General features: G+C 42.1%; 1 protein-coding gene across 1 annotated transcript in view; it reads right to left on the bottom strand.

Annotated features, from left to right (window-relative positions):
- Positions 1 to 23,021, bottom strand: part of MRPS9 (mitochondrial ribosomal protein S9) — a 39,765-nt gene extending 16,744 nt beyond the window's left edge. The window contains exons 1-4 of the mRNA XM_068137824.1: positions 22,901 to 23,021; positions 12,650 to 12,829; positions 818 to 880; positions 681 to 711 (exon numbers count right to left, since the gene is read on the bottom strand). Coding sequence (XP_067993925.1) covers positions 681 to 711; positions 818 to 880; positions 12,650 to 12,829; positions 22,901 to 22,981 — 355 coding nt within the window. The 5' untranslated portion in view covers positions 22,982 to 23,021. The remainder of the gene's footprint in view (positions 1 to 680; positions 712 to 817; positions 881 to 12,649; positions 12,830 to 22,900) is intronic.
- Between the last annotated feature and the right edge of the window lie 263 nt (positions 23,022 to 23,284).

Consider the following 23,284-nt stretch of genomic DNA (forward strand, 5'->3'; position numbering starts at 1 on the left):
CTTTTAAACATCCTATGTAAAATTAAGTTAGCAATTTCAATGAAGTCCTCACTGACCAACAGACTGGTGTATGAACTGGGACTTCACAGTGTCTTAGGAGCAACACCAAAGAGAGTATAGACAAGTGCAGAATTAGGACTTTCAGATCAAAATTCAATCATGATTAGGGGACTTTCCACTCTCCCTATTTACTCAGCTGGCAATTTCAAAGATGTACTTTCCAGGCTTTTAGAGCAATTAAGTTACAATGAAAACTTTTAGTTTAAAATAGTTAAAAAGTTAAAAATGTTGTTAAATAGTTAAAAATGTAGTTAAATAGTTAAAAATTAGTATTTTATGACTGTGGTAGACAGCTCTGACAAAAAGCTATTGAATGCAACAAAAGATTTTCCTTTTACTTTAACAGATTCTGCACATCATCCTACCTAATGTTTATTTTTAAACTATGAAAAACATTTGTCTATAGCTAGTTAAGAATATGCCTGAAAAAGACACCACTGGTATTCCAGAATCCATCAGTATTTTTTATCTAAAAATTAGAATATCAGACCAGGCTTTCACTGCTTATATCTTAGCAGTTATTAGGAACACAGGGGAAAAACCCCGGGCAAATAAGGAATTTTACATAGGCAAAAAAATTTAACTCAGAAAAGATTAAAAAATTACCCATGAATACTTACTCCTCTGCTCTGGAAAAATTTCAGTAGGATGCTGTAAATAAACAAACAAATATCAGCAAAAGGAAAGTGTTACTTTAAATATCATGCTACAGCTATTCAGAAATGTAACAACAAGCAAAAAAATTTAAAAATCCTACCTTCATTATGGGCCTGGCTCGTTTATCAAATAAGCCAGAAGGAAAGAGATAGGCAATAGCTCTCTGAAAACAAAAAGAGAGATAATGTATGTAACTTTTTACACAAAAGCATCACCAAAACATTGGAGGTGCAGCACAACACTTGTACAGTATGCAATCAAAGCAGTAAGAAAGAGTACTACAGGCGCTGTGCTGAAAAGAAAAGCAGATCATTTCCACAGGAATCATCAGGAAAAGAAAATCTCACTTTGGAGGCTCCTGTATTCCAGAATGAGTGAACTTTCTTCTGTAAAGTTTAGTTTTTATAGTACGCATTTAACATAACCTACCAAATCTACTCAAGCACAAAGACCACCTTTATACGTAGTGATTTTCCCCCTAAAATTTCAAGTGCTGTGACTAACCCATCCCACAGGGAAGTCTGCTGCCTACCTGGGGCCTGGGTAAGTGATATCAGCAGGAGACTACCCAAGCTAATCCAGCCCTCTGACTATTACCCATTGCTGGTAATCCAAGCTGGCAGCAGTGAGATCGACAAGAAGGGCACCAGGACAATCAAAATCAAAAAGGAATTCAAGGCCCTTGGACAATTGATTGATGGGACAATGGGGCAGGAGCTCAAGTGGTGTTCTGCTCAGCTCCCTCAGTGGCAGGGGTGTACACTGAAAGGAACAGGAGAACCCATGCCATCAACAAATGGCTCAAGGGATGGTGCTAGCAGCAGAATTTTGGGTTCTTTGACCAAGGGGCAACTTTTACCACACCTGACCTGCTGGACCTAGATGGAGTGAATCTATCCAGAAAGGGCAAGAGGGCTCTAGCACTAGAGTTGGCAGGGCTCATTAAGAGGGCTTTAAACTAGGTTTGAAGGGGGTGGGTGATGAAACCAGTCTCTCTGGAGAGGAGAGATAGTGACATAAACTAGAGTTAGTTCAGAAATCAGCAGCCCATCTGAAGTACATGTACACCAATGCATGCAGTATGGGTAACAAAAAAGAGGAACTGGAAGTCTTGATTCATCCGGAAAACTATGATGCAGTTGCCATTACAGAAACATGCTGGGACAATTTACACAACTGGAGTACTGGACTAGATTGTTACAAGCTCTTTAGAAGAGACAGGCGAGGGAGAGGAGGAGGAGGGGTGGCCCTGCATATTGATGCCACAGAATTTGAGGTTGCAGATGAAAGGATTGAGTGCCTGTGAGTAAAAATCAGAGGGAGGCCTAACAAAACTGACATCCTGGTTGGAGTCTGTTACAGACCACCCAACCAGGATGAAGAGGCTGATGAAATATTCTATAATCAATTGAAGGCTGTCTCAAGATCATCAGATCTTGTCCTGGTGGGTGACTTTAACCTGCCAGACATCTGCTGGGAACTTAACTCAGCAGAGAGGAGGCAGTCTGGAAGGTTCTTAGCGTGTATGGAAGACAGCTTCCTGATGCAGCTGTTAAGTGAGCCTACCAGGGGTCAGGCCCTGCTTCACTTGTTCTCAAGTAGAGAAAGGCTGGTGGGAGACGTGATGGCAGGAGGCTGTCTAGGGTGCAGCGACCATGAGACAGTGGAGTTTTCAATATGCATGGAAATAAGAAGGAGCAATAACAGAACCCTTACACTGGACTTCCAGAGGGCAAACTTCAGCTTGTTTAAGCAACTAATTCGGAGAGTACCCTGGGTAGCAGCCCTTAAGAACAAAGGGATCCAGGATGGTTGGACCTACTTCAAACAGGAACTCTTGAAGGCACAGGAAGAGGCTGTGCCCATGTGCCGAAAGATGAGCCAGCGGGGAAGGCGACCAGCCTGGATGGGCAAGCAGCTCTTGAAGGAATTAAGGGAAAAAAAGAGGATGTATTGCCTTTGGAAAGGGGGGAGGCAACTCGTGGTATGTTTAAGGATGTTGTTAGATCACGTAGGAGAAAAATTAGAGAGGCAAAAGTCCAGTTAGAACTCAAGCTGGCCACTTCTGTAAAGGACAATAAAAAGCATTTTTATAAATATATTAATGCTAAAAAGAGGAGCAAGAAGAACCTCCACTCTTTATTGGACCTGGAGGGGAACACTGTAACTAAAGATGAGGAAAAGGCTGAGGTTCTAAATACCTTCTTTACCTCCATTTTCAACAGTAAGACAGGAGGACTTCAGGATAACTGGCCTCCTGAACTGGTAGATGGGGTCAGGGAGCAGTATAATCCCCCCAAAATCCAGGAGGAAGTAGTTAGGGACTTGGTGAGCCACTTGGATACTCACAAGTCCAGGGGACCAGATGTGATCCATCCTAGAGTGCAGAGAGAGCTGGCAGATGAGCTAGCCAATCTGCTCTCCATCATTTACCACCAGTCCTGGCTCACCAGCAAGGTCCCAGATGACTGGAAAGTGGCCAATGTGATGCCCATCCACAAGAAGGGTCGGATGGAGGAACCTGCAAACTACAGACCTGTCAGCCTGACCTCAGTGCCAGGCAAGATTATGGAGCAGATCATCTTGGGGGCAAACAGTGCACTTGCAAGATGGCCACGGGCTCAGGATCAGCCAACATGCATTTAGGAATGGCAGGTCCTGCCTCACCAACCTGATCTCCTTCTACGATCAGGTGACCCGCCTGGTGGATGTGGGGAGGCCTGTGGATGTAGTCTACCTGGACCTCAGCAAGGCCTTTGACACCGTCCCCCATAGCAAACTCCTGGCCAAGCTGTCAGCTTGTGGCTTGGACAGCAGCACTCTGCACTGGGTTAGGAACTGGCTGGAGGGCCAAGCCTAGAGAGTGGTGGTGAATGGTGCCACATCCAGATGGCAGCCAGTCACTAGTGGTGTGCCCCAAGGATCAGTGCTTGGCCCAATCCTATTCAATATCTTTACTGATGATCTGGATGAGGGGATTGAGTCAGTCATCAGCAAGTTTGCAGATGACACCAAGCTAGGAGCAGATGTTGATCTGTTAGAGGGTAGAAGGGCTCTGCAGAGGGACCTTGACAGGCTGGACAGATGGTCAGAGTCCAACATAATGGCATCCAACAAGTCCATATTCCAGGTGCTGCACTTTGGTCACAACAACCCCATGCAGTGCTACAGACTGGGGTCGGAGTAGCTGCAGAGCAGCCAGGCAGAAAGGGACCCAGGAATAGTGGTTGACAGCTGGCTGAACATGAGCCAGCAGTGTGCCCAGATGGCCAAGAAGGCAAATGGCATCCTGGCCTGCATCAGAAATAGTGTGGCCAGCAGAAACAGGAAGGTCATTGTGCCCCTGTACTCAGCACTGGTTAGGCCACACGTTGAGTACGGTGTCCAGTTATGGGCCCCTAAATTTAAGAAGGATATTGAGACACTTGAACGTGTCCAGAGAAGAGCAACGAGGCTGGTGAGAGGTCTTGAGCAGAAGCCCTACAAGGAGAGGCTGAGGGAGCTGGGGTTGTTGAGCTTGGAGAAGAGAAGGCTCAGAGGAGACCTTATGCTCCCTACAACTACCTGAAGGGAGGATGTAGACAGGTGGGGGTTGGTCTCTTCTGCCAGGCAACCAGCACCAGAACAAGAGGAGAGTCTCAGGCTGTGCCAGGGGAGGTTTAGGCTGGATGTTAGGAAGAAGTTCTTCATAGAAAAAGTGATTGGTCATTGGAATGGGCTGCCCAGGGAGGTGGTGCAGTCACCATCACTGGAGGCATTTAAGAAGAGACTTGATAGGGCATTTAATGCCATGGTTTAGTTGATTAGATGGTGTTGGGTGTTATGTTGGACTTGATGATCTCCAAGGTCTTTTCCAAGCTTATTGGTTCTATGAGTCTATGACTTCCAGAGGAAATTACAACATCTAATTTATCTTTCTGAAAATGTCACTGTTTGGTAACAGGGCCTACTGACAGACCAAGTATGGAAATTTTATTTAAAGCAAATGACAAAGCATTTTAAACATTTCGAATCCCAGTTTTACGTACTAAGGCAATGTTTGTTGTAGCAGCAGAAGATATTTTGTACAGCCTAAACAAGTATTTCATTGATCACTGCTTTTGGAAACAACTGTCAATCATTACCACCTTTGCTGAACTTGGAAGTAACTGCTCAGGAAAGAATGCCTCTCAAATGCCATCTTTCTTCTCCTTTGATACCTAAGGGTTTGCTAAAACAATTTAGAACAACATGACATTCATTACACAATCATTGTTTATCACTTGTTTCACTAAGTACTAGGTACATAGAAGTAAAAGAAAACAACCTATCACTATTCACACCACGTATAAAGTCAGTACCATTTGCCTCCAACAAATAAAGGAGGAATACCAATATTCCGGATCATTTCGGCAAAATGTAAAGCAAAGCGCCTTACAAGGTTAAGCCCAATGACATTGCATTCCTGTGCAACATCCTTTTACTCTCCCTCTTCAGTGTGACTAACCCACAATTTAATAAAGCAAAAGTTTGAAAACAAATGCAAAGAACTCTCAAAAATAAACCAGAAAAAACCCAGTCATCAAAATCCCCCATATGTAAGGGTCTGGCAAGTGTGGCCAGTTTCAGACTGTGGGTAGCAGAGCTTACAACAGAAATCTTGTGCTTGCACAGTAACGTGGACTAACTGAATAAACCCCTCTAGCAGTGGTCTCATTTGTATTTCCATTCAACAGTAGAATTACAATAAAATCAGGGTTTAAAATCTTCTCTTAAGAAAAATGGCTCTTTGTTGCTTAGGCTACCTTAGGGCTATTACTTGCTGATATTTTTTTCCACAGACACGGAGTGGTTTGTCAGTGCTTCAACCGATTTAATATGCATGGAGTGTAAAAAGACCTAACCTATTACTTTCATTAATCCCCTACTGGCATTCTGAACAGAAATTTTGAGAATTCTGAAGCAAACAAAAGGCTTAACTTGATTTTATGAAATGGTAATTTTGTTTCTCTTAGTGACTATTGTATTCCCATTTGTTAGTCAATGGGCATTTTATGCATACACACAGTAGGTGAACACCTATTTATGAACAAATGGGGATTAATTATGATGACAATAGAAATCTGCTGTGAGCCAAATGATGTTAAACAAACACATCATATAACATATTAAGATAATTCATTACAGGATACTGACTGTGTGTATACTTAAGACATAGTCTTTATACAAGCATTCCCAGATTCTCAGTCCGTTACTGTAACTATAGCACCTTAATGCCAGATATAGTAACATGTATAGTGAAGAGTGGCTGTTGAGACCTACTTCTAGAAGTTCATTTTCTGTTGCTTGGGTGTATACTCTTGTCTTTCACACATAACCAAACTCTGCATTAAGAAATCCCAGTACCTGTTTCTAGCTCTCTACACAACAAACAGACAAAGAATCATAGTTCACTTTGTAAGTTTGCTTCCTCTGCTGTTCCAAAATAGAAAGAAACAGTCTTCCTGCTCTCTCTTTTTGTGATAATGTAATCAAGGATGAGGTACTTTGCTTTACATTGGTACCAACTATCCTGGGATGCAACTGTATCCAACTTCATTCAGAAGGTTCTTCTACATTTTAAATAGCTGTGTTCTCAGATTGTACTTTTAGCACAGTAAGTCAGTTGGCCTCTTGGAATTTTACAGAAGCTGATTTGATCTAAACAAATATTTCACTTTTGTGAAAAGGAGTCTTTCCAAAAAACTGTAATTCTCAGTACTGCTGTGTACTAGCAATAAAGATGGCAGATCAGCCTCAGGAATGACATCACAATCAGGCTCTCCATACTGTAGCTGGAGCACATGAATAACCATGAAATATTTTTCTGTGATCTTTAGACAATGTCTTCAGATTTGGAACACAGTCTTCATTTCAGCAATCTCCATGTCTCTGAAGTCAAAATTCTGCAGAGAATTAACTGCACATTCCACATTTTCCTGAACAGGTAGAATATCTTTCTTAAAACTTCATAATCAAGGTTTAAATGATAGCAGTAGAGTTCCCAAGAACTCCCAAGATTTCATCAGTTTTCCATTCCAGATGAGGTTTTCAGCTTAAAGATCATGGTCCATATCTTCCTTCTAGTGCTTGATTTGACTTGAGCTCTAGATGAGAAGGGAAATGTGCTGAATATAACCAAGAACTACTCTTTTCAGGCCATCATCTTGGCTATACAGGATTCATTCACCCCACTGTAGCCTCCACAGGTTCTGGGCTGCTATTTCACAATTCTAGTTGTTAAATCATGCTGTTGCCATTGTCTTCAGAAATAAAACACAGCTTTCTGAAGAAGAAAAAACTGTAATTATTTTCAGCAGAAACAACTAAAAATCCTGGTACCTAGTAACACAATGGTATTTCCAAAAAGAATTACCCAAGATACTCAAAAAAGATTAAATGGGTACAACCTGCTTCTGCTATGAGTTCCTGAAAAAAAAACAAACCCCCAAAAAATTAACCATCTCATTCCAGGATTTGGAAGTGTTTGTTTCTAAACTCCACTGTTGATCCACACAGGAAAGAAAAAAATCCCAGACAGTAATCACACCTTAAAAAAAAAGCAGACCATCACAAATGCGTTAGCAACAAGATGGTTTACATCAGGTATTTCTTGAACTGTGGTGGCAAGCTTAACACGCCTATAACAAACTAGAAGGAATTCTGTTATATCATCACTTGTTGAGGGATCAGATGATTCAATATACTACTCATAGAACCGCAGTATCTTTCATTTGCAGCTGTAAGTCTGAATTCAGGCCAGCTGGAATACAGAACAAGCTTCCATCCTTATTAAAAGAAACCCTCATTTGTGGCAGATCTTCAAACATGCAAACTAATTCATTAAAAATAACCTGTCCAGCAATCCGTGTGGCATGTCGTGCAAATTCAGCATGCTTCTGACACACTCATTTTCCCTCCCCATCGTCTATGTTGCACATGCTGACTTCTGACCCTCCTTCCCTTCCTATCTATGAGCCAAGATGTTTTGTTCACTTACTTTCTCAAACATCAAAGAGTTACTGAATCAAGCAATCAGCTGGCTCCATAAGGATTTTTTTCTTCTCCCAATGTCTTGAGAAATTAAGAATTCAGTGTATCAACTGAAATAGAGTCGAGTCATACTGGGATAGGGGAAGGAAACTGAGACAATTCAGCCCTTAACCTGCCCTAAATGGGAGAGGTTTAGCAGGCCAAATGGACTCATTGCTCTCTACAGCTACCTGAAAGGTGGTTGTAGCCAGGAAGGGGTTGCTGTCTTCTCTCTAGCAACCAGCACCAGAACAAGGGGGGACAGCCTCAAGCTGCACCAGGGGAAGTTTAGGCTCGAGGTGAGGAGAAAGTTCTTCACCGAGAGAGTCATTCATCATTGCAATGGTCTGCCCAGGGAGGTGATGGAGTCACCATCCCTGGAGGTGTTCAAGAGGGGACTGGACATGGCACTTGGTGCCATGGTCTAGTTATGAGGTCTGTGGTGACAGATGATCTTTGAGGTCTCTTCCAACCTTGCTGATACTGTGACCTTACCCACATGTATTCCTACCCTTTTGCTGAATCCATATCTCAAACACTAAACATTACACTAATTTTCCTTGCTTGAATCATGTGCAAAGATAGTTATCTAAGTAGCAATGAGAAAAGGTAATTTGTAGAAAACAATAATAATAAAAAAAATAAAAATACAATCTAAAATACCTTTACCTTGGGGTTCTCTGCAGCAGCACGCTTTTTGTCAGAAGGCTCAAGAAACCAAATCATTTCTTTTTAAATATACACTAAACTTTAATCACCAAAACAGTGAGGAAACAGTGAGGTGAAAGGTGATACTTATTCTTTAGAAGTTTTCAGCATTCAAAATTCAGAATATCTGAGGTCGAACCAGCAATAAAGGAAACAAAAATGGGATGGGAAATGTTAACTATGAAATATTTTTTTTAATCAAGGCAGAAAAAGTTTAAAAATTTAAAATAATATTTAAAAAAGGTGAGATACCCAAGTTTACCTTGTAAACCAAAATTATCCTCTAACAACTAAATAATACAATTTATTGATACCACCCCCACCATTTGTCAGTGTTTAACTAAAGCTGAATTCCAGCTTTGACAAACAAATTTCAAGTTCGCAGTGATAGAGCATTTTAACCTCACCACTTGGATGAAAAAAAAAAGCAAGACAGTGTTATATGAAGAAAACCACCTTTTTAATATTACTTTTTAAAAATATTAAAGTTATGGCAAAAAAATGGGAAAGTCATTATTCCTATCTTAATTTCAACTTTTCTAAAGGTCACAAAATATTAAGAGTTAAACCCCCTATCCCCACCCCAAAAAAGCCACACACACCAACAGGTTTTTTTCCTTCCAATGGAGCTACATTAAGATTTTTTTTAAATAGCTGAAGCTGGACTACTTTTTTTTTAAAAAAAAGACAATATAAAATTGAGTATTTCTTGTAAGAACAATGCTGGACAACACACTCTTCTTGCAGACAACAAAGTTCAGAAGTTCATTTTGTTCTGAATAACATTCCTGACATTTTACGTATGCCAATATTCACTCATTTCTTGCACTTTGTGTTGCTAAAGTTTGAATGTTATTTAGCATCAAATATGCTAAGGCACTTTTAAAAGCAACTGAATACATCCTACTTTTTATTAAAATAGTCTTAACTTATTGAAAGAAAACTATAACCTACAAGGAATTTTTCCACATTTAAAATTTTCATAGCAAAGAACCTCATTGGTATTTTTTATTATGCTAGTGAAGACAAATGTGTATGTTAGATTCAAATTATTTTATCTGCTTGACAACAACCTATTAGGCCATAAGGCAGACAACAAGAGAAAAATAACATAGGTCTCTAGCTTTTAAGTTTTACTAACTCTTATAGGAAATGAGTATTGCTTTGTGATGGGCTTGTATCTGGGAAAGCATTTAGAGACTGCATAAAAATAAGTAATAAAAATACTGGCATATAAATAGGTCATGAAGATTAAGATGCTTTTCTTGTATTAATCTTACTTAGATTTCTGGGCTTTAAAGCAGAATATCACAGAACTGACAGTGGAAAATGAAGGTGGGCTGTTTACTACAAGTGTAAGTTAAAGTTAAATCACCAAATAAAAGGATTACAGACTCAACCGGGAAAAAGCACTAGGTCAGGACTGCAATCTCTATTAATTAGGTATCCCAGCTGGGCAGTGGGTATGCAGCTGTTAACTTGATCAATGACTTACCTAAATGTCATCTCTACTGATTCGCTTATAAATTACCAGCAAGTGAGACTAATGTACAGGTGCTAATTTATTTAAACTGTTCTCTGCAGTTCTACATAGCTTTATAAACTGCATCTGGCACCTAATGTTAGCTGTCAGTTGTACTTAGACATGCCTGTCCTAACGACTCTGTTCATTAGAAATGAGCACAAATTATGAAATATTGTGAAAAATGATACATCAAATGGAATGGGCAAAGCAAATCAATTAGAAAAACTTCATAGCCCATATGCATTCATAGGAGAATAAAACATCCTAGCTTCAGAGTGAGGTCTATAATACCAATTAAAAAGCAATTGGTAGACTTCTACACAGTTATATATCAATTTGCTGGATTTTTTTTTTCTCCTCTAGAAATACAGTTGTAATGCACAGCTTAACTTTTCATTCCTAAATAAAAGCATCAGTAAGAGGCACTTTTGCTTCCACAACATCCAGAAGGATTAGCAACTAAGTCAACTTATTTTCCTGTTTGAAATTTCACAAGGTTTAGCTTTTATTAAACTATACCTAAAACTCCACTGAAGGACAAAATCCCATGATGTCTACTTTAGAAATACACTGCACAGACTGATTAACAGTAGAAGACATGGAGGTATATAAGCACTCATGAGAAAGAATTACTAGTGCTCAAAATGTAAAGCTTGATAATTCTCCTGCCAGTGCTTAAGCAGCTTTTATATTTTTATAACAGAAATTTAATTATGCATAGCAGACACTATTACACACTCTTTAGTATTTTCCAACACTTGATGGAATAGGAAGAAATGCAACATGTACTACAGATACTTGGTGTCACCAAACAGAACACTGCTCTTCTGGCTCCACTTCTCCCTCCTTTCAGAAACAGTCTGCAAGGCAAATTCCCCTGCATTGCACGTGTAAAAGCTGATTTCCGGAATGAATCTACTTTTACTAACAATGCAGCTCAGTTAATTTTGTGCAAACTATCATAGTGGTGTGGATTTTCAAAGAAACCACTATTTAGGTATGGTTGTTTTCCATTTCTTGCAGTCTTACTGTCTATAAACCTTCACCCTAGAATCTATCAAGGAAGGAAGCCAGACTGCAGACTAATGCATTCTCCCACCATTAACCTTTCGGGTAAACTAAAATAGCATCATCGCTGTACTGTACCAACATGGGAGGTATTCTAGTGGCAGGCCAGTGCAGGAATACTAAATGTAAGGACAAAACAAATCTGAAAAATACATTAAGGAGAAAATTCTATAGCCTGCACAGAAATAAGAAAGCCAGTGTACAGAAACCGGATGCTATTAGTGCTGACTCAGATGCCTTGATGAATACTTGCACTGCTGTCAGGACCTTATCCCCTCTACACTGAGACTGGTAGGGTCTCAGTGTCAGCACCTGTTTGTAGAAGTGCAATGTGGCATTTAGTATTTTGAATGAAAGTAGTCATAGTATCAGCGCATAGCTTTGTACTCAAAGCTTCATTTCCTATGGATTTGTGACTTGAACTCAGCTTCCCATATGGATTTTCTGATACCTGATAAAATTCAAGTTTTATTTCAGCCTTTTTCTCAGCAGGCCATTAACTGTGTGTCTCTTTTCTACTTTGCTATCTATTTTCAGAGCACTTTTCAGAACTTAGTTTTGAAGCCTGTCAAATGTGTTTGAAATCAGCCTGTATCACCACCTACAGATGCAGTTCTTTCTTGGCATAAGCATGCTGTCAAGACCTCTTATGTGGACATAGCTAGGCTGACAGAATTTTGCTATTGAGAAGGGTAACAGTCTCCTTGCCCTGAAAAAAAATAAACCACACACATCTCTTTTGGCACATACCACATTACTTCATCTACCCTAAGGGCCCTGCTGATACACTGTGCTGCCATGCCTATAGTAATAGTGCTGTTGCTGCACAGAGAAAGCTTCAGCGGAGACTTCACACAGCTTCACCTAAGTGAATGTCATCAAATGACATTTCTTCTCCCTACCTCTGACATGTGATAAAATAAGACAGAAATGACAGAAGTGAAGACCAGGTGGGACATAAAAAAAAACAAAAAACCACCAATAAAAACCCCATGCAACAAAACATTTTGCTGAGTGAAAGGGAGTGTATCTACTATACATGAGCCTCAATGACATGGAGAAAGAGGACACTCATCTGACAGAGTTTAGAGCTACTGATAGGAGCTTCAGTTCACATCTATATTAAAATTCCTAAGTTAAACCACAGTACTAGTTATAAAACATCCTATAAAATTTAATTTGCATTACCAGCAATCACAGTATCACACAAGAAAAGCTGACCTAAACATACACGGCAGGTCAAATTGTGAGTAAATGTTTCAAAGTGCTACATAAAGCTTTACAGTGCCTCTTATAACCTCAGACCAAGGGGATTATCCATTAGTACTTTTAAAAACAACCTACTGTGCTTTAGCAAGATACAGTATACAGCTCTATACTGTAATGTTTGACCTCACATGGAAGCAAGGATAGACTCTCTATTCACACTCACAGTTGAATGTTTGCAATGTATAGTTGCATTCTTTCTTATTCTGACAGTTTGATTAAAATTCACAGAGAGCTGAGGGGCTCGTGCTGAAGTGCTTTCAATACCTGAAACTCTACAGTAAATTTCTTCTCCAACAGAGCAACTGTACTTACATCAATATCCTCTTGGGTGAAAGTTTCTGGATCTTCTCCCATCATGTTGGCTAAATGTCTCTTTCCTAGGTTGAACTCTTCAATCTGTTTTTTAATAAATTCCTCTGTGTACTTTTCAGGTCCTGAGGCTCCTATATTCTTCCTCTGCACTGTTGTAGTGGTATAGATTAGCCTTAACATCTAACCAAAACAAAAAAGAGAAAAGCAAGAGATTTATTTTGCATTTTTGGTGCAGTGAGCTCTAAATAAAATGAATACTATAATAAGCCATTCATACCTGTAACAAGATTCAACACATTATTGTGATAAATTAGAAAAGACAGTATTATGCATGAAACCACTATCTTCCAGTCATTTAATACACATAAACACACACATTCTAAAAGATGAGCATTTTCTCACATTACAATTAATTCAGAAGATTTTTCTGATGGTAAAGCAATGTAGTACCATACCAAGCACATCCAGCAAAAGCAAAACAGCACTGACCCAACTGATGCATTCTTAAAAGAGGCTTTGGGTTTTTTTTTTTAATTTATAATAAATCTATTAGCAGGTTTTCCCTTCACCTAAAGGTATCCCATATCAAAGTATAAGAACAATCTGTGGGGCAGCCCTCTAGCAAGTTTCAGAAGTGTCTCTCTGCACAAATGCTGCTAAAGGCTCTCTCTGGAAATGCTACGGTGTGCTCCTTCCTTGTTCACAGTGCCAGAATGGTTCTTAAGCTATTTTCCTGTCTCAGGTAGAATGATTAGAAACTTAGTAAGGTGGTTCTCACCAGCCAGTACTACTGAGCCAATGCTCAGAAGTCATAACTTCGTGAACAGTTATCTTTCAAGCTTTGTGGGATACAGCTTTGGCTTCTACTTCCCTCAAGACAAACAGTAGTTAAGATGACTAATTTCCATCAAGTTTTTCTGCCATAGAAACTGGAGCTTCACTGACAGAGTCAAATGTCCCAGATCTAGCCTAGTGCAAATATTATGCACTATTTTGTCTCTCCAACATTAGTATTACAGTCTTCTGCAACCTAATTATTCCAGAAACTGAATGAGAACCAATTATTTGTCTGGTCTTCTGTGGGTGGGAGGAGGAATGGAATTAGAAGAAAAAAGGGTATGTGAGACAGAAAAGCAAAGACAGAAAAAGAATCATTCCTGAATCAGAAAAATACCCCGTTCTACTCAAAGAGTGCTCTCAAGACACTTCTCACTGGTCTCTTCAACATTGCACAGCTTGGCTTTATGAGTAGACAGTGCAGTTTCACAAGACAGAGCAAGCCCATCTCACAGCCCAGCCCTTGAATTCCTTTTTCCTCCACCTCCTTCAATTGCCCAGTGCTAACTCTGGTGCTCAGACCCTTCTGCAAGCCAGGCCAGATCCCAAAATGCAGACACCAGCTTCTGCATCCTCCCAACAAGTGGGCAGCTATAACCTGAACCAGTAAGCCCAAGTAACTTCAGAGCCAAAAATGACATGAAAAGGTATCTGAACCACACAACTGGAAGTAGGGAAGTTGAAGCAAGTCCTCTCTTTATCTTGACTTGTTTGAGCAAATTATTAAATTGCCTCCACTATTCCTGGAGCTGCAGCCTCAGTCTACCTTTATCCAAACATTAAAATTCAAACATACATAACAAAGTGAACTAGTTAGCATTCTTATTATGAGCAAATGAATAAAGCTAACATTTGAAATTACTAAATGCCCAAGAGAAAAGAACTGTCTTCTTGCAACTACAATTTAGCCATGCTGACTATTTTGATGGGTTTTACCACAGTTGAGCTAACACGAATAGCATAAAATACTTGTTATCTTACTGTAACGAATATAGCATGAACCTTCAAAAGCCAGTTATAACCACAATGACAGAAAAACACATCAAAACAAGATGACAAGATGGAAGACAAACACAAATGTGTTCCACATTCTGTTACTAACAGGAGTTAGCTTACACAAACTCTTGTGACTAGAAGGTTTGGATGTTCTATGGTCAAGTCCTAGATGAACTAGAAATGAAACACAGCCTTTCTTGTAATTTCAGACCCTAGTTGGTATTCTTGACATCTGGTAGTCCAGTATGGACTGGTGCAACACATCCAATTTGTTTCACCAATTTGTAAAGCTATTCATGATCAATTTACCTGTCCATGGCTGTCTCAGGTTTCAATGTATAACAGCCCCACTTAAAATTTCAATTTGGAATAAAGATTACAGTACTGTGCCTTAAGCTTCTGTATAGCACATGCTTGTGATGCAGTATAGGTCCTATGAATTCAACATGGCTCGATACAGAAGGCAAGATAATCTTTGAATAACAAGCTCACTTGAAATGGAAAGAACTGACCTTCTATGCTTTTACAATGTGACAAAAAGATATGCCTCAGAAAAGTCACCAGTACCTCTCTCAAGAAAAATATAAAACCAGCTCCAAAGTAGAATTTGGCTCTGAAGAATCTGTTGTTGCTTTGTAGTCTCCACAACTCGTATGTATCATATGCAATGCTAGTCCTAGTCTCCCTTCCCTTTTTTGTATTTATTTACAAAACATTTGGATTTTCTGTGAGGTAACATTGATACACACAGAATTAAAAGACCAATAATCAAAGTGTTAAACATACACATTTTCTACAGTATTCTAGTGATTTGCTTAGAATCTAACAGTAAGGAAAACAGAGGTAACTGCATATTCTCTCCCAGTTACTCCTCAGGAAAGAATTAAATGTATCTTCTGTCTTACTTAATAGTAACTAATTATTTGTAATTCTTAATGAACATATGATTCCATATTACTTGGCCAAAATTGCTTTCCCTCTGCTATGCCTTAAACAGAATACTTAAAAAAAAAATCTCCATGTTATTCCTGTCAATTTCTAGTGTAATTTTCTCATTTTTACCCTTCTTTCCTCAAGCTATTCATATTTCTCCCTAGCTTCAGTTTGGCACTAATCAAAAGTCCCTGGACACACAAACTGTTCATAATTAGAAAACAGCCTCTTATGCAAATTAATATCTATTGTATTGGTACCTCTTCTGGGATAAGAGTACCATTTCATGGGTGGTACAGGCAAGAACTGCAAAGCACAGCTAAATGCTTCTGGCCTTTCGGTCAAACAAGAAAGGCTGTTCCTCTACTTCCTAGAGGAAACCACTGAGGTTTGCATTTGCTTCTATACACATTTCTGAAAGCATTACTACAGACAGGTGCCTCACCACTTTTTTACAGAGTAACTGTTAACAGTACTCCTGAAGTAACAGACCCTTCCACTAGGACAAGAGAGAAAGGAAAGCCTTTATTTCGGGACACACTTCCTTGGTACTGACCATCCCCTCCCAACTCCTTCCCAGGCAATCTAGTACTAAAATGCTGTTTGGCAAATCCTGATTTCCGGGGGATCTTAAATTTATAGAAAATCAGCTTATGTAAAATTTGCCTCATTAAAAAAGTAAGGCGAGGAGGGGCATTTTTAGACAACTTTGACTTTTCTGCCCTATTTTCCCCCTGAGGGAAAAAAAACACCAAAAAACCACCACCACCACACACAAAACAAACACACAAACAAATCTCCTACAACTGAACAACCACCCAAAAAAAGGGGGAAAAAGAAAAAAAACCAACAAACCCAGAACACTTAGTTTTACTCATCCTGTTTATTTTGTTTCACTGGAGTTATAGGGATATGAAATCAACACAGGTCACTAACAGAGGAATCAAACTTCCTGTGCTTCTGGAATGGGAGGAAAGCAGACCCAACAACAGGAGGCTAAATTCAAGAGAAAATGTCCGGTTTATGTGACATAATTGCAGGGATTGAAGAAGACACCAAATGATGTGTCATGCATGCAGTTACACCATTTCCATGCTGCTTCCATGCTCTAAGCTGGCAGACTTCAACCATCTCTTTTTCTGAAATCATGCAGTGCACAAATTTGTATTAAAGTTATCTTCACAACAGAACTTCACTAGGACATGTAGACCTGGAGCTGTATAACCACATCAGCACGAAGGACTAAAGGTGCCCTGTGTTCATTGATCAGATTACTGCACAGCTAGCACCACTGAATCCCAAAGATGTACAACATAAGACAGTTATGCTCTGGTCACTTTTCACACAAGAGAAAAACACATGTTGCAGTCATACAGAATGGAAATGCTTGAACCCATCCCAAGTTTCCACAGAATTACTTTCTGTTCAATAGGCAAGTTTTGGCTTTATAGTGCGCTGGTTTACAAAACTGTGTTTTAATTGCTTTATTCAACGTTTAAGTTATCTCAGGTTTCAATTGGCCTACCAGTATCAGGTTTATGATATAAGAAGCCATTTGTAAAACATCTCAGAAACTATCACAAGGTGTCAGCAAACATACATAAGTGATTTTTAAACTATCACAGTATCACAGTATCACTTAGGTTGGCAAGGACCTCGAGGATTGTCAAGTCCAACCTATCAACACAGACCCCATGCCTAGACCATGGCACCAAGTGCCACGTCCAATCTCCTCTTGAACGCCTCCAGGGTCGATGACTCAACCACCTCCCTGGGCAACCCGTTCCAATGACGAATGACTCGCTCGGTGAAGAACTTCCTCCTCACCTCGAGTCTAAACCTCCCCTGGTGCAGCTTGAGACTGTGTCCCCTTGTTCTGGTGCTGGTTGCCTGGGAAAAGAGACCAACCCCTTCCTGGCTACAACCACCCTTCAGGTAGTTGTAGAGGGCAATGAGGTCACCCCTGAGCCTCCTCTTCTCCAGGCTAAACAATCCCAGCTCCCTCAGCCTCTCCTCATAGGGCTTGTGTTCAAGGCCTCTCACCAGCCTTGTTGCCCTTCTCTGGACACGCTCAAGTGTTTCGATGTCCTTCTTAAACTGAGGGGCCCAGAACTGGACACAGTACTCAAGGTGCGGCCTAACCAAAGCAGAGTAGAGGGGCACTATGACCTCCCTGCTCCTGCTGGCCACACTATTCCTAAAGCAGGCCAGGATGCTATTGGCCCTCCTGGCCACCTGGGCACACTGCTGGCTCATATTCAGGTGGCTGTCGATCAGCACCCCCAGGTCCCTCTCTATTTGGGAGCTCTCCAGCCACTCTGACCCCAGCCTATAGCTCTGCATGGGATTGCCGTGGCCAAAGTGCAGCACTCGGCACTTGGACTTGTTAAATGCCATCCCATTGGACTCTGCCCATCTGTCCAGTCGGTTGAGGTCCCTCTGCAGAGCCTTTCTACCCTCTAACTGACTAACATCTGCCCCTAACTTTGTGTCATCTGCAAACTTGCTGATGACTGACTCTACCCCTTCATCCAGATCATCAATGAAGATGTTGAAGAGGACAGGGCCCAGCACTGATCCCTGGGGGACACCACTGGTGACTGGCCGCCAGCTGGATGTGGCACCATTCACTACCACTCTCTGGGCCTGGCCCTCCAGCCAGTTCCTAACCCAGCACAGAGTGTAATGGTCCAATCCACGGGCTGACAGCTTAGTCAGCAGTTTGCTGTGGGGGACGGTGTCAAAGGCCTTGCTGAAGTCCAGGTAGACTACATCCACAGGCCTCCCCACATCCACCAGACAGGTCACCTGATCATAGAAAGAGATCAGGTTGGAGAGGCAGGATCTGCCCTTCCTAAATCCACGTTGGCTGGACCTGAGCCCTTGGCCATCCTTCAGGTGCACAGTTATTGCCGCCAGGATAATCTGCTCCATCACTTTCCCTGGCACTGAGGTCAGGCTGACTGGCCTGGAGTTTCCAGGTTCCTCCATCCGACCCTTCTTGTGGATGGGGACCACGTTGGCCAGTTTTCTTCTGATGAAATACTTCACGAAATCAACTATAAACTTGTCAAAACGAAGTCTCTTGACAAGTAACCCCAAAACTGCATCTCCTCCAACCAGAAAAAACTACTTTCTGTGCATACGGGACCACAACTGCATATTAAATTTTGTTCACACTATATACTACACAAATAAAAGATAGCTTTAAGTGTACAGATACATGGCAAGTGCCAGAGAAGTGTAACAGGAAACAGAAAATTTAGATCCAGTGGCTTTGAAACTTAAGTTATTGGATAATAACAGACCCTTCAACTGCAGAAAAAGCTGCTCCATTCCAAGCATTTAGCTCTGGAAGACTGACCAAATTGCTAACATCTCCTCCTGATATCAGTATAAACATCATCGACAGGGATTTAGACAAGGTAGCCAACCAAGCAAATTAAATAGCACTCTGAACTCTTCTGTTGATAACAGACATTCAATCACATAAGTGATTGACAGTAGCTAGTTCTTTTTTAATTTCTAAATTATGCTCTCTGCAGTTTGCTTATTAGAAGAACAAGAAACTAAATCTGTTGTTCAAAGATAACAAGTACTGGAATTACAAAGATTCTCTCCCACTTCCAATCACAATGTGAGATACTTTCAAATACATTAAAAAAATACAAGAAATACAAGCCTTTCCCCGACAAAGGTAGACAAGAAGTAATGAACTAAATTCTAGCAAGAGATTTTTAGGGTAAGCATCATTAAAAAAAGTTCCCTTACAGTAAGGACAGGTGTTTGATGTAAGAAATTGTTATAGCAGGTCAGAACAATGATATATCAACTTAGTACTCTGTCCTCAATAGCCGCCAGTCTCAAAGCCACAAGAAGAGGACAAACAAGTAGTGATCATTTTCAAGGGATGCTTGCCCAGTTTCCAGCAGTCTGTGGTTCAGAGACATGCTGACATCTTGCTTTTATCAGTCCTCAGTGGAATTGCCTTCCAAGGTTTTTAAATTTCTTTTTGTGTTCACATAAGTGCTTAATACCCTGAATATCCTCATCAAATGGTCTCACAGGTTAACTGCAACTTGTGTAAAGAGAAGTCTCCAAGTTTCCTGGGCCCTGCTTTCCATCAGTTCCCTTCATATCCTTTGGTTCAGACAGTTAGACGATTTATATATAGCTATAGAATTACATACTGATAACAGATCTCTCAAGGCCTCTTCCAGCCTTACCATCTAGGATGACTCCTCCTTCAAGATAGTATCCTTATGTACAAAAAAAAAAAAGGTTCTTGGTTCAAACTCAAGAAAGTTCCTGGGTAGGAAAGCTAAGTCACTGTCATAATCACACCTTTGATACAGGCTAATCACAGAATCACCAAGGTTGGAAGAGACCTCAAAGATCATCAAGTCCAACCTGTCACCACAGACCTCATGACTAAACCATGGCACCAAGTGCCACATCCAATCTCCTCTTGAACACCTCGAGGGATGGTGACTCCACCACCTCCCCGGGCAGACCATTCCAATGGCAAACAACTCTCTCAGTGAAGAACTTTCTCCTCACCTCAAGCCTAAACTTCCCCTGGTGCAGCTTGAGACTGTGTCCCCTTCTTCTGGTGCCGGTTGCCTGGGAAAAGAGACCAACTCCCTCCTGGCTACAACCTCCCTTCAGGTAGTTGTAGAGGGCAATGAGGTCACCCCTGAGCCTCCTCTTCTCCAGGCTACACAAGCCCAGCTCCCTCAGCCTCTCCTCATAGGGCTTGTGCTCAATGCCTCTCACCAGCCCTATTGCCCTTCTTCGGACACGTTCAAGTGTCTGGATGTCCTTCTTAAACTGAGGGGCCCAGAACTGGCTGCTTTTAAACATTTCCAGTAATGGTGACTCCACCACCTCCCTGGGCAGCCCATTCCAATGGCCAATCACTCTTTCTGTGAAGGACTTCTTTCTAACATCCAACCTAAACCTCCCCTGGTACAGTATGAGACTGTGTCCTCTTGCTCTGACACAGGTTGCCTGGGAGAAGAGGCCAACCCTCTTCTGGCTACAACCTCCCTTCAGGTAGTTGTAGACAGCAACAAGGTCTCCCCTGAGCCTCCTCTTCTCCAGGCTAAGCAACCCCAGCCCCCTCAGCCTCTCCTCATAGGGCTTGTGCTCCAAACCCCTTGCCAGCTTTGTTGCCCTTCTCTGAACACGTTCCAGCAAGTCAACATCTTTTCTAAAATGAAGGGCCCAAAACTAGACACAGGACTCAAAGTGTGGCCTGAGCAGGGTGAGTCCAGGGGCAGAATGCTGGCCACAATGTTCCTGATGCAGGCCATCAGGAACCCCATCAGGTTCCAGCAGGTCAGGTGCAGTAAAAGTTGCCCCATGATCAAAGAACCCAAAATTCCAATGCTGGCACCATCCCCTGAGCCAATTGTTGATAGCAAGTGCTCTTCTGTTCCTCTCAGTGTACTCCCCTGCCACTGAAGGAACTAAGCAGAACACCACTTGAGCTCCTGCCCCATCAATCAATTGTCCAAGGGCCTTGAATTCTTTTTTAATAGCTCTGGTGCCCTTCGTATCAATTTTGTTGCTTCTAGCTTGTATTACCAGCAGAGGGTAATAGTCAGAGGGCTGGATTAGCTTTGGGAGTCTCCTCGTGATGTCCCTTACCCAGGCCCCAGACAGGGAGCAGACCTCCCTGTGGGATGGGTCGGGACGACACATGGGTTCCTCAGTACCCCTCAGGAGACAGTCCCCAACAACTATAACTCTTCTCTTTTTCTTTGTGGAGCTGATCATTATAGTTGGTGGGGACTACTTGGCCTTATGCATCTCCCCAGATGGCTGCTCCTCAGCCCTCTCATCCCCACTGCCCTCGTCCTGCAGGGCCTCATACTCATTATGCAAGGAATATAATCAAAGCAACAGAAACTATTCCAACTGAGAACACAAATTCAAGTGTTCAGAGTATTTTCAGTCTTATTCTCATTCCTTGGACAACTTAGGCTCCTGTATTTCTGACTGCTGCAAAAAGAACAACTCACATAGGCACCAGGTCTTTCTTTATCCCTAACAGTAAAGTTAGTCTACAAGTAACCAATATAAACAGTTCCAATTGCTCCTTCCGGTATTGCCTTTCACTTCTTTGCTGCATCTATCTCCCATTACCTCATGGTTTGGTTTAGTTCAGTCACTGAACAGTTCTTCAGTCCTTATTGTCCTAAATGACTTTGTAATTTGAAAGTGTTACCAGAATGCCTTTTTATCCACTTGCTGCTCACTGATTAAATATACATACAGGTATATCAAATACCACTCCACAAACAGTGGCTGTCCTCAATACTGACAGCAGCTAAGCATTTTAATTAAACAGCAATCAGCTGAGTACCAATATCTCTCAAAACAAACTGGTAATTCTCTTTAATCGGAAGTTACAGCACTTGTGGAGCACACTTCTTTCCCCACTGCACCAACTGGGAGATTTCATTATCTACTTACCTGCTGATGAAACACAATTTAAGATGACCTACCTGGAAAAATATAATTTTAGAGTATAATCACAGAATATTTTGGGTTACAACAGACCTTTAAGGTTTTTTTCGTTCAACTCCCTACAGTAAGTGGAGAGATCTTCAACTAGATCAGGTTGCTCAGAGTTCTGCCCAACCTGACCACGAATGTTTCCAGGGATGGGACATCTGCCACCTCTCTGACAAACCTCTGCCAGTGTTTTACCACTCTCATTGTAAAACATTTCTTCCACTATATCTAGTCTAAATCTAGCCTCTTTCAGTTTAAACCCATTAGCCCTTGTTCTATCACAACAGGTCCTGCTGAAAAGGCTGCCTGCATCTTTCTTACAGGCCCTCTTTACATATAAAGGTCACTCTAAAGTCTCCCTGGAACCTTCTCCAAGCGCAACCCCAACACCCTCAGCCTTTCCTCACATGTCTTTCCAGCTCTCCGATCATTTTTGTGGCCCTCTTCTAGTAGCTGCTCCAACAGGTCCATGTCTTCCCTTGGGTTGAGGGCTCCAGAGCAGGCCCCAGTATTCCCGGTGGTCTCACCAGGGCAGATTCTGTTCTAGTGATACATATGTGATAAATCAGCGTTTTCTTTACATTAAACGCCGCTCACAAAAGAGCTGACTTGAACGCGGCGCCGGCCGTCACATTCCCCGCCCCAGTGCTGCCCCTTCTGCCCCGCGCACACACCGCCGGCACCTGGTAGGCCTCCGCTCCGTCGGCCCGGCCGCCCAGAAGCGGCACCACAACCCGGCCCAACCAAGGACTTCGAAATGAGCGCGCTGTCAATTCGCCATGGACACCCCTGCCCCGCAGCAGCGGCGGGGACGTGAATCCGCCCCATGGCCGCTCGCTTCTCCACCTCCCGCAGCCTCCGCGCTACCTTCCTGCCACCGCACGAGAACTACTCCCCCGCCCCAAAAGCGGAACCCGCAGGCCCCAAGCACTGAGGGCCATAGAGAAATGGCCCGGCTCTCACCTGAGCGCGCAGGCCGCCAGGCGGTTCCAACGCACTCCAACGGCCGCCCAGCCGCAGCACGCGCCGCAGGGCCGCCGCCATGCCCGCAGCTCCCTTTCCCGGCCGCCAGGGCAGAGCAGCCCGGCGCCGCCGATTGGCGAAGGAACTAGAGGGGCAGGGCCGGAGACGCGCCTGCGCGCTGCACTCACCCCCGACTGTGCGCCGCTCCCGTCCGCGTGGTCGAGCATCGGGGAGCGGTTCTGGCAGCGTCGGGGCGTGTTTTGGGAGGGTGGCTGGGCGCGGACGGGTTGTAGGAATAACTTTGAAAAGTAAATCATAGCGGCATTATTTAAACGCACATTAGTATTTAAAACTACTTTTTATAACTTGCAGTATGGTCGCACC

The sequence above is a fragment of the Melanerpes formicivorus genome, unplaced genomic scaffold (genome assembly GCF_026170545.1).
Source record: "Melanerpes formicivorus ecotype bairdi unplaced genomic scaffold, bMelFor1.0.p_v2 SCAF_1, whole genome shotgun sequence".
Lineage (NCBI taxonomy): Eukaryota > Metazoa > Chordata > Aves > Piciformes > Picidae > Melanerpes > Melanerpes formicivorus.